General features: G+C 45.7%; 1 protein-coding gene across 3 annotated transcripts in view; it reads right to left on the bottom strand.

Moving 5' to 3' along the window:
* Window positions 1–15,437, bottom strand: part of DOCK1 (dedicator of cytokinesis 1) — a 522,147-nt gene that overhangs the window by 433,843 nt on the left and 72,867 nt on the right. For all 3 annotated transcript variants that reach the window (XM_053910043.1, XM_053910041.1, XM_053910042.1), the window contains exons 4-10: window positions 14,319–14,374; window positions 10,634–10,730; window positions 8,129–8,277; window positions 3,428–3,563; window positions 2,060–2,217; window positions 751–832; window positions 205–340 (exon numbers count right to left, since the gene is read on the bottom strand). In XM_053910043.1, coding sequence (XP_053766018.1) covers window positions 205–340; window positions 751–832; window positions 2,060–2,217; window positions 3,428–3,563; window positions 8,129–8,277; window positions 10,634–10,730; window positions 14,319–14,374 — 814 coding nt within the window. The remainder of the gene's footprint in view (window positions 1–204; window positions 341–750; window positions 833–2,059; window positions 2,218–3,427; window positions 3,564–8,128; window positions 8,278–10,633; window positions 10,731–14,318; window positions 14,375–15,437) is intronic.

Raw genomic sequence — 15,437 nt, 5'->3', positions numbered from 1 at the left:
CATCGGAAACTTGCGACTGAAGCGTCGCGAGCTGCCAGTCCACAGAAACCACACAGAAAAGAGCTAAGAGATTTTTTTTCCCCCTCTCTCTCACAGAAGAGCTTATAAATCAAAGCAGTCCACCGTCCAGTATTGAGCAGCAGCTCTTACTCAGGATGAACGTGACGATCTAGAAACTCTAAGGAAAGCAGAGAAATGCATTACCAGCCACTCCGAAAGGCCGCCGCAGGCCCGAGGTCAGTTTCCTGGTATTGTTGTCCCTCAGCTCCATGCGACCCACTCGTACGATCTGACAAACGAAACTGATTTTGTCCCTTTTCAGGTCTTTGCTTCCGAGGTCCTGGAAATATTAATTTCCATAAATTATTTGGGAGAACCATTACTCAATGCAGGTGCAACTGAAACAGACAGTAAAAAGATGGATTGGGACTCTCTTCTCTGACCAGTTTTCAGCATTTTAATAAGTTGTTCACATAACAAAAAGGAGCTGGATAACAATAGTCAATTAACGTTAAGCAAACTTCCGATGCAGGGTTAAGAGAGTGCTGGGGCAAATCTCTGTCATGGGGATCCTAAGGGAAGCTAGAGACCCCTGAACAGCTCTGGGAAGGTATCTTATCACTGCATTCACACGGGCTACAAGCATCCCAAGGATCCCTGCTCTAGTGTAGACACAAGTCGGAGGGCAATCATTAAAAATAATCACTGGAATGGTGAATGATTCAAATGAACCTCTTTGGTTGTACTTACAGTAAAAACAGCTCGCAAATTATGTAATCTGTCTATGTCTTTAGGCAATCCTGAACTTGACCAGCGAACCAGGTAGTTTTCACTTGGAAAGAAAGAAAAGAAAGAAAAGAAAGAAAGAAAGAAAGCAAGAAAGAAAAACAAATTCATTTTCTAAATTTAACAGGACACTAAATAGACACCCACATTGATTTATAATTAATAGCACATAAGTCCACAATGCAGACAACTATACGAGTTCAGAAATGTCAGCCATGCCAGAGAGAACGGCTTTTCCATTAGCACATAAGTAATTTCCCACACAAGGGAATAGTCGAGAATCTCTGAAAGGCTGTAATTTTGCAATGGAACTATATGCGAACGTCATTTCAAAGTTTATTATTTTAAAAGCATTATTCGTTTATTGAGATTGACTATGATCTAAACTTCACCATTCATTCATTTACAGTATAAAAGAAATACTGCACGTCTGTCTCAGAGCCTAAAACAACCAAATACGCCATACAGACAAATGGAATCCTACGACAAGACGAAATGGAGTCCGTATCACAAATAAGGATGAAATTCATCCATTTGTTCTGTTTTCTGTCACATACCAACTTTTATAATTTTGAACAACACAAATGAAGATATTTGAGTTTTAAAGGTACGTGCATGAGCACACACACACTTCACACATAATTTAAACCATAATTTTTCCATCTGGACAAAGAGAGAGTTATACTAAGAGACAAAAGCAAGAAGGAGGGAAAAGACCACATTAGAAATGACAGGGATGACAAAGACGAGATTTATAATATTTCCTTCAACAATTATTAATTAAGAGCCTTTATATAGCAGGCAGCCATCTAGACACTATATTCCAGCCAATCGTGTTGCAGAAATGACAATAGGTCAAAGGTCCAAAAGTGACATTCGCAAAAGACAAAAGTTTGACAACAGCAAGATTGAGACAAGAGTGACATTATCTGGGGGGGGGGGGGGGGGGGGGAGTCTGGAAACATAAAACCCTATGAAGACAACACAGGAAACAATGACTTCCACCTTTGGTTGGTTGCCACGTCCACGAAACAGTTCCAAGACGAAAACTCTACATTCGAACACCCGTGTGCACGCAAGAGAGCTGACCCTGGACCAGAGCCCGGCAGTGCCATCACACCGTCCCAAACCGCCCTGGGCTCAGCTGCCGGGGGAAGTATGGCCAACTGGTCTCCCCACTGCTCTCTGAGAGACCTAGACGTCTGGTGGGCCCAGCGCCACTTTCCTAACATTACCCGGAGAGGAAAGACAGCCGCAAGGGAACGTCACTGACCTGATGAATTTGGACTCCACAGGGTCATAAAGAGACATCAGCACTTCAGCATCTTCTCCGATTTTACAAACCACATTTTTGAGGTTGACAAACAAGGCCAGAGAAGGGGTGGAGGCAAACTTAGCTTGTCTGTTAATATCTATGTTCTGCTTTTGGGACTGTAAGTAGAAATAAAACAGAAAGTTGACAGTAGCAGGGTGCCTGGGGGGCTCAGTCAGTGAAGCGTCCTTGACCCTTGATTTCGGCTCAGGTCATGATCTCCCAGTTCATGAGCCCGAGCCCCTCATCAGGTTCTGCACAGACCATGCGGAGCCTGCTTGGGATTCTCTATCTCCCTCTCTCTGCCCTTCCCCAACTCACGCGCACACATGCTCTCACTTTCTCAAAATAAATAAATAACCTTAAAAAAGAAAGAAAGAAAGAAAGAAAGAAAGAAAGAAAGAAAGAAAGAAAGAAAGAAAGAAAGGAAGAAGAAGAAGAAGAAGAAGAAGAAGAAGAAGAAGAAGAAGAAGAAGAAGAAGAAAGAAAGAAAGAAAGAAAGATGACATTAGCAATACTCACCACTAACCAACATTGCACTTTCTTTATTGATGACAGAACAGAAAACTACATGCAACCGGTTAGCCTAACACAGCAAAGCCACTCTGCAGTCACTTCCTTGTCCCACTCAACACATGCACGCACCCAGTGCAAAGGTCACAACCCCTTAACAGTTTGTACTGAACATGGTCTTCAAATACTGCAGTGTCTAAACAACGAATCACGGTGATGTTCACATGCAGAGCTGCTTAATTTCTGGTTCCCCCACTACACTAAATCCTCCGAGAACCCTTCTGTCTTATTCATCAGTACGTCCTCAGTTTGTGGTACCCAGTAGGTGCTCAATAAATACTTGCTGAATGAACGGCTGACTCAGTCAACTGACTTCTTAATATCTGCTATAGAGAAGACACCATTAGAGACCAGAGAAAATGCAGAAGATCAGTAAGACACATGTTCCCTGCCCTGATCAAGCTTAGAATATGTCACTCCTCTGGCTCCTATCAGAGAGGAAATGCAGAATCCAGTATTGTTTCCCATGAGATGAAAACACAAAGTCAATGTCGTTAAGACCCTGCCTCCTAAGACATAGCACAGTGCTTACAACCCTCTCCCCGCCCCCACCAAGGGATGAAATCCTTCCTGGTCGTATGTTTTGACACTGGGTTCCTTTCCATTCATCATCGTATGAAATATACTATATTGTCGTGCCTTCTGAGTTTTCTAGTACAAATTCTGGGCCTCACTGGTGTTTTATTAATGTTGAAAACTGTTACTGAGAAAAGGTACTCTCAATGTAAATGGCACATTACAGACAGCCGAACTTACCTTTTCTTCTTGCAATCTTTCCTCCACTTGTTTAGAAGCGATTTCATGAGCTCTAAAGAGACTAATCGTGCTAGTTAGTTCTGGATCCAAAATGTTCCCGTCTTCATCTCTCACCACCAAGTCCAGATCAAGAATTCTAGAACAACAAGAATTCAGAGCTTCATGGACACGGACCAAGGGCTTTGAATTCTCTGACACAACTTCAGTCCCGACAACTAGGCGCAGTTGAAAACATCACAGAAAGTCAGGGTCATCCATAATACTAGGGGACATAATTCTATAAGGTCACTTTCTTTAAAACACATTCCTTTGGAATTCAAAAAAATTACTCAGGGGCACCTGGCTGGCTCAGTCAGTAGAGCATGAGACTCTTGATCTTGGGGTTGTGAGTTTGAGCCCCATGTTGGGTACAGAGATTCCTTAAACACTAAAATCAGGGGTGCCTGGGTGACTTAGCTGGTTAACTGTCCGAATCCGGCTCAGGTCATGATCTTATGGTTTGTGAAATCGAGCCCCATGTTGGGCTCTGCATTGACCGGATGGAGACTGCTTGGGATTCTCTCTCTCCCTCTCTCTCTCTGTGTTCCTCCCCTGCTCCTGCTCTCTCTTTCTCTCAAAATAAATAAACTTAAAAAAACAAATAAATAAAAGTAAAATCTTTAAAACAAACTATTCAATGTTTACTTCCATTACAGTAGTGACTTTTTCTTCAAGTGCAAAATTTTACAGATCTGCACAGCCCAAATGAAGTGTGTGTTACCAATCACTATATGAACAGCATGGGCAGTTTAAAGCACACACATGCTACAGATAGTTGGGGGAGGGGTATGTATGGGGGGTATAATATACATAGATAAATAGAGTGTATATATAGGGTGTGTAGTTATGTATAGAGTGTATATACATACATACTCCTGTGTGTGTGTATGTGTGTGTGTGTGCGCGCGCGTGTGTGTGTATGCAGTGACATACAACCCATGCACCCATATATTTAAAATTGGTGGTGGTGACATCATCACCAAGCTGGGGAGAAGAGGTAGGAAGGAAGAGCGGGGGCAAAGGCACACCCACCATTCTATTCTCGTCAATTCTATCACACAGCTTTGCTTCTACCTACAGTCAGTTCTAATCCCGAAATTAGCTCCTCAGAAGATCTTCGATAAAGATGTTCTACTGTGTTTCGACACCAAACATGTGGACGTTATCCACAATAACATTAAGCAACTTTCTGGCCAGATGGCTAGACATAGTAGCCAACTTAAAACTTGAGCAGCATCTGTCTAATAAAGCTGTCCATCCACGTCTGGAAATGTTTTTTGGCAACCTTCTCTCTGTTTCCCCAAATCTGACGAAATTGTTAGGTGATTTTTAGCACAATTTTTATTTAAAGAATAAACAAAGACCATTATATAAAGAAAGAAACCAGGAGCTGCACCACGGCGACGTGTTCTGGCTTTCTTTTTAATAAGACATGAGGATCTTAACCACAGATGCCTTATACTTTTGCCTTTGGGATTTTCTTCCTGCTATTAACAGGTCTATGCAAGCAGGATTTTTTTTCTTTAACCATACGGCAAAGTAGAGTGTGCTGACAGAAAGATAAATCTCAATTAGATAATGACTGTAACAGTTACAATTTTAAGAGGAGAGGTGACTTGGGAAGAAAGACTCCAACGAGGCAAACTCATGCCCGACTTCTCTCCCTGAAGGTCACACACCTTAAAGCTGGAAAGGAGTCTGATAACGTGTGCCAATCAGGTTTCATTTTGAGAGGATGCTGGGCCACTGCACCATTTGGAAAGCAGTCACAAAGACCTCGTGCTCCCCTCTTAATATCTACTAAGCAAATCCACTGATGGCGAAGCAGGACCCACTGGGCCAGTCGGCAACATGACAGTAAACAGGCTTTTAAACAAATACTCAGAGGCTTTTCGCTCTGCATGAAAACAGCCTAGTAGTTGCAGGGATGGTGGGGTGCCTCAAAAGGAACAGAAAGACATTTTTTTTAAAAAGCCTTTCAGTCTCTCATCAGTTGTCTCTGTAATAAGCTTCGCTAACAAAGCCCCCTCTCTCCCAAACCCTGAGCCCGCCCCTTGGGAGGAGTCAGTGCTGGTGTGGGTGGGGTCAGTTCTGGAGTGGGTGGGGCCAATGCTAATGAGGGGGGAGAGAATCCTTTCTCTTATGGGCTGCCCAGTGCTGGTGCCTGCAGAGCTACAAAGCATCTGGCTTTAGAGGACGGTGGCCAGAGGTCCCACAGGCCACACGGAACCAGGCTCCCTGAGGAGCAGAGGCCCAGGCCACGTACCAGCCTGCTGCATACACCCAGCCGTGTGCTCCTCGCTTCAGTCCTGCCAGGACGGATGGCCAGACCCGCTTCACAAAGGAAGAAACCTAAGCTCAGAGAAACATCCAGAAGAACCCTGAGCCTGGATTCTGAGCCAGAACCCTCTCATGGTAGAGTCCGTGCTCGTTCCAGAATGCCACATGGAAACTGGCGCAGGAAGTGGCTTGTCAGGGTTCTCTTCATGCCAACTCTTCTGTGTGTTTTTCTGAGCAGCCAGCGCTCAGGTGGGGTCTGAACCCACGGTGAGCTTCTGCTACGAAGGTGTGTCTGAGCACAGCAGGAGGGCAAAAAACTGTCTTATTAAGGACTGTATTTCCTCTCAAAGCAGTAAATTATGTTTGGAAACACTTCCTTTTGTAACTCGATTGTTCCACAAAATAATGTACTTTCGTTGCTTACCAAAGCCAAACTAAGCAGGTGGTTCTGAACATAAGCTCAAAATACAACACTCCAAGAGAAAATAGAATCAAAGCTCCAAAAAGTGTCATTTTTTTTTAAGCAGGTGCTCACGAAATGGGTTTCCCTAAAAGGATATCTAATATCCTATACTCAGAAGATTCTAACTTTCTGGGGCATCTCCTGTAGCCTTTTTTCTTTAATGTTTATTTATTTTTGAGAGAGATAGAGACAGAGTATGAGCAGGGGAGGGGCAGAGAGAGAGGGAGACACAGAACCCGAAGCAGGCTCCAGGCTCCCAGCTGTCAGCACAGAGCGTGATACAGGGCTCAAACCCTCGAACAGCAAGATCATGACCTGAGCTGAAATCGGACGCTTAACCGACTGAGCCACCCAGGCGCCCCTTCTGTAGCCTTAATCCAAACCCTCCATTTAACTAATAATGTTGCTAGAAACTTTTCACACTTGAAAGGATGAAATACTAGAAAACAAAATGATACTGTAATTCTGATTTGGCAGAAAGGTTGAGTTTATACCCAGGGCACCCTTCAGCTAACCGACTGGGGGCAATCCTCTCCCATTCTCTGAGCTTACCATCCTAGTGTGTAAAACGAGGGGCTTGGTCCAACCCAGAAGTTACCTGATCTGCTGTCCAGCGTGGTCCAAGTCTATTTTTAAAAACTGAAATGTCAGGCCAGCATCCCAGATATTAGAAATCAGAATCTTCAGGGGTAGGTCCCACGATTCTGTATTTTGAAAGCTCTCCAAGTGATTCTGATAAGGACCAGCATCTGAGAATCATGTGACCAGATCATTTTTGAGGCCTCTTGCAGCTCTGACATTATAGGGACAACCAGTTACCTGGTGGGAAAGGGCGTGGCCTCCTTCCGGTTACAGACTTGGCAGACCCAGGAAGAAGCGGCTCACTGCCCCTCAGCATCAGAACCTCGAGCGAACACTAGAACACAGAGCTGTGCGGGAGGGAGCGCACGGCCGCTGAAAGCATTCAAGCACAACGGAGTGGAGGCTTGCTGTAGACGGGAACCTTTGCAAGAGCCATCCTTACAACAAAGCAAACTATTTGTTGTTTATCTGAAATTCAGATTTCGCTGGCTGTACTTTGGTTTGCCAAACCTGCCGTCCCCCCCCGCACTGGTGCTAAGTTGCAAGGTGACCTGTGATGTCCCTTCCAACTCTCAGAACCTGGGGGGTCCACAAAGAAACCTGGTGCTTGTTATTGCCAGGGACCCCAGGTCTGGATTCAAAGTGAAGTACTGTGAGCAGAAAATAAAAGTTCCTTCTCGGCGGGACTCACGACAAGGTCCTCTATGGAAGAGTGCAACTGAGAGACCACCCAATCCCCTGCTTCTTGGAGACAAGAATAGGTTTCAACAATGACTCTGAAAACTCCTGATTTTTAGAACCCAACAGAAAATACCCTATCCGTTTTTTTTTTTTTTAAATCTTTAAAGTAATCATTCCACCCAACATGGGGCTCGAACTCACTACCCCAAAATCCAGAGTCACATGCTCTACCGACTGAGCCAGCCGGGCACCCCAAAAATACCCTATCCTTTCAAAAATGAAAACTAGGGGGACGCCCAGGTGGCTCAGTCACTTGGGCATCCGACTTCGGCTCAGATCATGATCTCACAGTCTGTGAGTTCAAGCCCCACGTCCGGCTCTGTGCTGACAGCTCAGAGCCTGGAGCCTGCTTCGGATTCTGTGTCTCCCACTCTCTCTCTGCTCCTCCCCTGCTCATGTTCTGTCTCTCTCTGTCTCAAAAATAAATAAAAACATTTAAAAAAATTTAAAAAAACTAAAAAATAAATGAAAACTAGGCCCTTATTTTGATGTTAGAAATTTTTTTACGATAACATGATCTTAGACTCCTCAAGGCTTACGGTAATGGTATTATATTGGATAATTTAAGCATGAAATCATCTTTGAAATAAACAAACCTGTTGCCATAATCAATTTTGGCAGTGACCTTCTTCTTCAGTTCTTTGAGCTCATCCTGCGGCAGAGTTCCAGAAAGAATCTGCGATCGCCATTCGATAAGGTCATAGATCATGTGCCGCACGCTTCGAAACATCTCCCTGTTGTCTTGCTGTACGGAGGAGAGAAAAGCCACACGTAAAGCTTTTGGTATAAAAGAGCTCTGTGGAGTGTTTTCCAAACACACATGTAGTCTATGCTTTATCTGATGCGATCCAATTAATGTCAAGTTAAAAGATGTTTTTAGCATGAAACAGGAACACATCATATGGAGTCTGGTTCCTCTGAGGCACTAAAGATCGAAAGGAGAAGCCGTAATGCACAATCCTCACTATTCCACCCAAACTTCCAGAGTATATGCCTCTCAGTCAAGAGGTTCACCACAGCGGGATCGGGATAGGGAGCCTCAAAACCAGCCCACGTGCATCTAGCACGTGGCCCAGGGATGGGCAACCCCTGAACCTCCCTCAGGATCAGCGTGAGCTTGAAGATCTTGCCATCGAGTCTTCAACATTTTGAAGGCGGCGCCCTGAGCGCTATTCTCGGCACCCCAGGCAATGGGACACCTGGGCCCGTCGTCAACCAGGCTGTAGGGAACAGCATCAGCCTGGGCCCCGGCGCGCTGCGCCTTATTCAGCGCACGCAGCTTCTAGAAGCAGTGAAGTCCGAATCTACAAGCAGTCAGTGCATTTACATCAAACGGAAAACACACACAAAAAAATTCACATTTTTATCACTTTATACATACTTTGAAGGGTGCTGATGGTACCAAAAAAAAGCATTTTGCATTGAGACCAAGACTACAATTCATCAAGGATGTTAGGGATTACGCCCCCGCCCCTAAAAGGAAGCGGGTGGTTCTTTCTATGAAATCTAGGAGACCTTTAATTTGATGAAATTCTAAACATGGTCCCTATAAACATTAAAACATGGCTACTACACACTTTTTTAAATAACTTCTGCTCTCCACATCTGAACCTCCCGTTCCCCGAGTTCTAGTATGTGACCTTTGTAGGAATTTCTAAGACCCTCCCCACCAACCTGTCAAAGAACACCCTCAGAGACTATTCTGCACCCCACAAGCTACTTTTATAGCATCATCCTAATGTTAATTTCTTAACTAACAACTAAATGGTCAAAAGTAATGGTTTATTCCACAATTAGATTTGTTTCCTCTTACTAATTCATTTTTCTAAAGCCTTATCAAGTATCTAAACTTCGTAATATTTTGCTAACTTATCTACAGCCACAGGGCACAGCAAAACACAACTCGTACCAAAACGCTGTAAGGAAATTTCTACCAGCTTTGTGTAAATCCAACAATGCAAGTCCACCAGAGACAAACCCACATTCATAAAAAGGAAGCGAAGGTGCCCACTGGGCATGTCTACCCCGGGCGTGAACTAGACCCAAGCCCACGAACATACCAGTCAGCATCAGCCCCTGTTTGTTTTCCTGCCATATTTTTGTTTAAAAATTGCTAAGTTGAACATGAAACACCGACTACAAAATTGCTCAGATTTACACAAAACATTCATGGCTAACTTTACGCTTTTTGGTTTCTGAGAACATTTGATGACCAATTACTGCAAGTGCTTATTACTGTGCATTTACAAGAAGCCACTGTATAATCAAAAACAACAAGCCTGCCCAGAGAGCAGCTGTGGGACTTTTGCAAGTTTTCTGTGTTCCTAAGAAATCCATGCACTGACTTCCCTCCAGAGCCCTTGCTTTGTGCTGACAACATTAGCATACGAGAAATCAACACTCTGAATAGAAATACAGGCTTAACAAAAGGTAATCTTCTGCAAATATGAATTTATGTGCAAAGAAATGCCCTGAGGGAATAGGAAATGGAAGATGTCAGAGTCTCAGCCTCCCTGCGTTAATAAGGCTTCTTCCGTGATCGGGAGAACTGGACAGCTGCACACAGAGCCAGAATGTAAACGACTTCCCCACCTCTGGAACAAGCACACTTAAGTCTAGAAGACTATGTAGTTTAACTCAAATGATAAGAGACAGGCAATGGCAGAAAAAATAAACAGCAATTGTTCTGTACTGCGTCCGTAAAGAAGCACCCGTTAAAGCTTAAAAGCAGATTTCAGTTTTCAGGATCTAAATATCAACGTTGAGGGTACATCGATGCAGACTGCCTAGTCCTGTCTTCCAAAGCCTTCAAGCAGCCCGTCTCCCCTTTTAGCACAATGAAGGTGAAATCCTTGGCCCTTCCCTTTACCAACGCTTTGTCACAGGGAGCATGGCATTTACAAAGCGGGTCCAAGAGGACAATGGTCCCCCAGGGTGGCCAGAATAACGGGCCACGTTGCTTTCTTTGCCCTGAGTAGGACTTAGTCCTTGGTTCTGTTTTTGAGGTTCCCAGGGAAAGGAAAATCATCCCCTTGGTACAGCAAGGTCCCACAAGACCCTTCTCTATTTTGAAGCTTAGATTCAACATCCTATTTTCTCACCACGTAGAGCTGCCTCCAGATGGTGGACCACTCTCGGAGCGTCGTGGTGACTTCCTGTATGAGCGGGAGGTCGCCTGGGATGACCGTTTCATGTTGCCTAAGGGAAAGGAGAAGAGGACAGCCAAGTTCATGGCTTCATTAAAGTCTACAAGCTATACCTTGTAAATTCCAAATCGGGTCCACAGAATTAAATATTTAAGCAAATGGAGAGAAAATATACAAATAAGACTGTGTCCACACATATGAATACATACATCTCTGAGACTGACAGGTAATATTTGTACAGAACTTGAGTGTGTTCCTACATTATCCTACATGTAAAGGCGTCTACCTCATATGTCAAGGTAAGATGAAGGAGGCAAATAATATCCCATTTAAGGTCTTCAGAACGTCAAGGTCTGAGAGTACATTCATAATATGTGTACCCATCTATCTTATAGACGGCCATAAATTATAGCCAATCTGTGTGGCATTAAAATGCAGGTTTGGGTTTAGATGATTTCTACGTTTCCATCATGCATAAAACTCACTATATGATAATACATGAAGCACTTATCCCTGTCAAAATATGAATGAGGCCACGGCTCCCCAGTGTCCAGAGGTACTCTATCTGATCCCCAAACTCTGATGCATCCTCTCCCTTTTCCCTGCACCCCGAAAGGTTAACCCTTGACTTAGTCTTAACTTGCTATCTATTTGTGTGTGTGTGTGTGTGTGTGTGTGTGTGTGTGTGTGTGTGTGTTTTTAAATGGTATCAACCATGGTTTTTCCAGTCGCATGCTCTGTGTCAGGCCCTGTGCTACACAGGACTCAGAATATTTGGGACTGAGTTAAGAGATGGAAGTGTGGCTCATGCAGTGAGGCCACCTCGCCCCAGACATCCTGAACGGACAAGACTGCAACCAGCATGGAATATCCCGGGATCCCAAAATATGTCCCACCTACATATCTTGAGTTGGCTGTGGCCGAGATGGGCGGGCAAGATGCTAACTTTGGCTCGCAGTTGGGGTTCAGGGCTACAATGACCTACTGATGGTGGGGCTCCCGAAGGAAAAGACAATGGTGTCCCTGAGAGAAAACCAGTGTCTGCGGAGAGGTCTAGCCACGTGCACCCCTGGAGCAACAGGGACCAGATGTCCGAGGCAGGGGTGTGTCTGAGACCATCATCCACAAAACTGCTTTCAGAAATTGCCCTTTGATGGGACATGATCAGTGTCTATTTCAGAATGTGGTTTTCACAGCAGCCCGGCGGGTCTGTCACCAAGATTCCCGGTAAAGATGTTGATGAAAATGTGGTTCATCGCACTCTGCAGTGCCCTTCTGAGAAGGCCCCCCTGGGGGGGGGGGGGAGTTTCTCTTCTCCCACGGGGTGAGCACATTTGGCAGCAACCTGGATGCTTCCACCTCCCAGATCCTGAGTTTCATGCTCAGTCCACTGGGCTCTTCCATTGGCTGTCAGAAGCTTGGGGCTCAACTAGAACTCACTTTCACCACACGTAGAGGGCCTCGCTCTACATACTGTGACCTGGTCTCAGTTCTGGATCCTTCCCACTTCCTCCCTCTTCGTAGGCCTGATCTGTCTCTGAACTAACGTGCCGAGTGGCTTTAATGGACTCGATCTGGCTGCTCTGTAACCACCTCTTTGTAACCACCTCTTTACCCACAAGGGGTCAGCCATGTCTGCCCCACAGGGTTGTCATTAAGACCTACAGAAAGAACATCACGCAGGGCTCATGGAAGAATGAGCGAGACACAGCAGACAGTCAGTGGGGGTGGCTCCTTAGTTGGCGCTAAATGACACCAAGGGACGAGTCAGGGCTGAAGGCCCCAATCCAGGCATCACGCACAGAGAGGAAGCACAATGACACGGGCCACCCCAAACAGAGGGGCAACACAGGACTAGGAGAAGGACAAGGAGAGCACCCTGGGAGCAGCGGGCAGGGAAGGAAGTAGGTTAGGCAGCATGAGAAACGGGGTATGAAAGCATCAGAACAAACGAGGAGCTTCATCCAGTGAAGGGGACAGCCACCAGTGCCCAGTGCTGCAGGAAAGCACCAGAAGAACAGCCTTGAGAAGACACTAGAAGCTTGGAAATCAGGAGGCACCGGCAGCCATATGACCATGGGACGAGGGACAAGTGGGAACCGCCTCGGTTATGGGGTAAAGGTAGAGACCAGGTGGCAGCAGGCACGTGGCAGTGATGTGGGGATGCGGGGTGTCTGAGAGGGAATGGAGGCTGGAGTACAGAAAGAAGAAACCCGGCAAGAGAGACAGGGTGATGAACTTGGAAGCAGGGAGGCAGCAGGGGTGGGATGACAGAGTGGCCTGGGCTGGATAGGAGGAAGGACCATGGGGAGGGGAGGTCGATGTCCACAGGTCTCCGGAAGAAAGGAGAATGGTCAAGTCTGAAGGCAGGAAGTCCTTTGCAACGAGGAAGGCACAGACAGCTGGGCTTGGGTGGGAGCAGCACAGGGCAGCACGGGGAGCGAACACTGGGAGCCCCAAACCCTCGGCAGGAAAACCATTTCTTTGCTGTTTGTTTCCCGGGTGCACCATTCACTCGCTCACCCTGGGGCATCACACCCCGGGACCCAGTGTGTGTGTCTGTTTGTCTGCGTGGGTGTGGCTCTCCTCACCGAGAGTCAAAATAGTCTCTTGTTCACTTTACTATAATGGTTCCTAATTACATTTTCCATACATTCTTTTGTATATACCTCGCAGTGCTTTTTTACAAAAATTAATCACAGTCTGACGTCTATACTGACTGTGATACAGATGGATATAAAATACATTAAATGCATACTTTATTTAATTATTTCCACCAGAGTCAAAACTTTCCTTTCCCCACCCCTTTCCTTTTAAAACTTTGTGCACAAAACATTTTATCTGTATTAAAAAAAAAAATACCGTATTATAGGTCGTCACCATTTATGCCTCTAAATTATTTTCTTCATTTTAATTATGCATCATGCAACCACAGAACCCGATTAGTCCTTTTCATATGTTAAAAGTACAGTGCTTGGAAAGGCAATTTTGTAATCAGCCAAAGAGATGTCATTATGCAGTAATCATATGATTAGTAATTTTATAATTTACATATTTAACGGAGGGTGAAGATGTAGCAGAGACAAAAAAGGAAAACATTTTAATGCTGCGTCTTCCAAGTTCACACCTGGCTATTCATTTGCCTTTCCTGCCTAATGGGTTCCCATTCTATAAAAGTCCTTTTAATGATCTTATACATCAGTTTTATGACCTCTAAGAAACATACATCACAATTAGACAAAATGTAAATTCACACATGTCCCAATTTACCAACTGTTGCTTTACCCTCAACTCCCTTTGCATCACAGCCTGCAAAGTCTTCCAGAAAAACGGACTCAGAGCTGGGGGGCTGGAACCTCCACCTGATGGGGTCACTCTCAGAGGAGCACAGAGCACTGGGCCCATGCTATCCCAAATCGACATCAGCTTCAAGGAACGTGACTGCAGGTACAGTGCTGACTTCAGACTTTTCAAAGGTCCAAAGCCACCCCAAGTTCCCTCCCTCTCTCCAAAACTCCCATCCCATCACGGTCACTCACACCCACATTCACCCCCCACCCCCCTACAGGCACTGCCATTTGGATAAGCAGCAAAGCCAAGTACAAGCATTTCTTTGCTCGAACATCAAGACCAGACTCACCCTTTGCCTTCAACTATGGCTTCTTTAAGATGAATATACGAAGCAGGAAATATACCCTTTGGGGGAGGAAAAAAAAAAACAGTAGTTTTTATTATCAACATGAATACCAACTGAAAATCAAACAACTATCCTGAAAGGGTGGAGGCAGGCATGGCTGGATAACGCGAATTCTGTGAGTCTCATGGTAAATCTCACATACAACACAGCGAGGCAAACAGGAGGCATAAACTCAGTCTGCCTGTGTTTCACTGAGGCTGCAGGTGTCTCAGAAGAAAACAGAAGCAAACTGTCTGCAGGGAAAAAATTCCACAGGCCTTTCCTGTGTCTTCTCCATAGGTCGCTCCTCGCGTCCACCGCTGCCCTCGACGCGGGCAGATCCAGAGCCAAGCAATGCCTAAAAACAATCTCCGATGATGGTCTCTGACAGTTCCTTCCTTCAAAAAGCTAACGCTGCCGTCAAAAGTTGCTTTCCACCATCGGTCATCACGTATGCATGCAGGCCTGCTTACCTGACCCACGGATTTCCCATCAACCTTCAAACAGAGAAAATACAGACAGCGGACGAATTTCGCCCGATCCACACGACCGCTAGACACGGTTTCTGTTAACACCGCGCCCCACATCCGCAAAGCACGGCACGCGCCTAGCAGGACGGTGCGTGAGGGGAAGTTGTTCGCAAAGTTCACTGTTAAGCGCAGTCGGTGAAATGCCAGGAGCTTTACCAAGACGTCGGCCGCGCGTCTGAGCAAGCGAAACAGCTCCCTCACTGGTGTGAGGCAGAAGTGAGCCCCCGAAAGGGAGCAATGGGGCTGGAGGCGCTGGGGCGCGGGGCAGCACAGCACAGCTAGTCAGGGTTCCTGCACTAGATCTAGCGGGTGCATCAGTAACCCACTCAGCGGCACTGGCGGTTTCCAGGCACCTGCCGTGTGAGCAGGATCGTGTTTCCCTGGCATCTGGCCCGCAAGGATTTACACGGGAGAACCAGAAACCACAACTACTAATCGTGTTTGGGAGGGGCATGGGTACCACTGATTCGTGTTCCTCCTGCCTATTAGGAAAGGCACCGAATTGCACAAAAAGAAGAATTATCACAGAGAGGGGAGCAGTCGGGCAGAAAGA

This window comes from Panthera pardus, unplaced genomic scaffold (assembly GCF_024362965.1).
Source record: "Panthera pardus isolate Hobbes unplaced genomic scaffold, ASM2436296v1 HiC_scaffold_22, whole genome shotgun sequence".
NCBI lineage: Eukaryota > Metazoa > Chordata > Mammalia > Carnivora > Felidae > Panthera > Panthera pardus.
The sequence above is the reverse complement of the archived record's forward strand: the minus strand, read 5'-3'. Positions and strand labels throughout refer to the sequence as shown.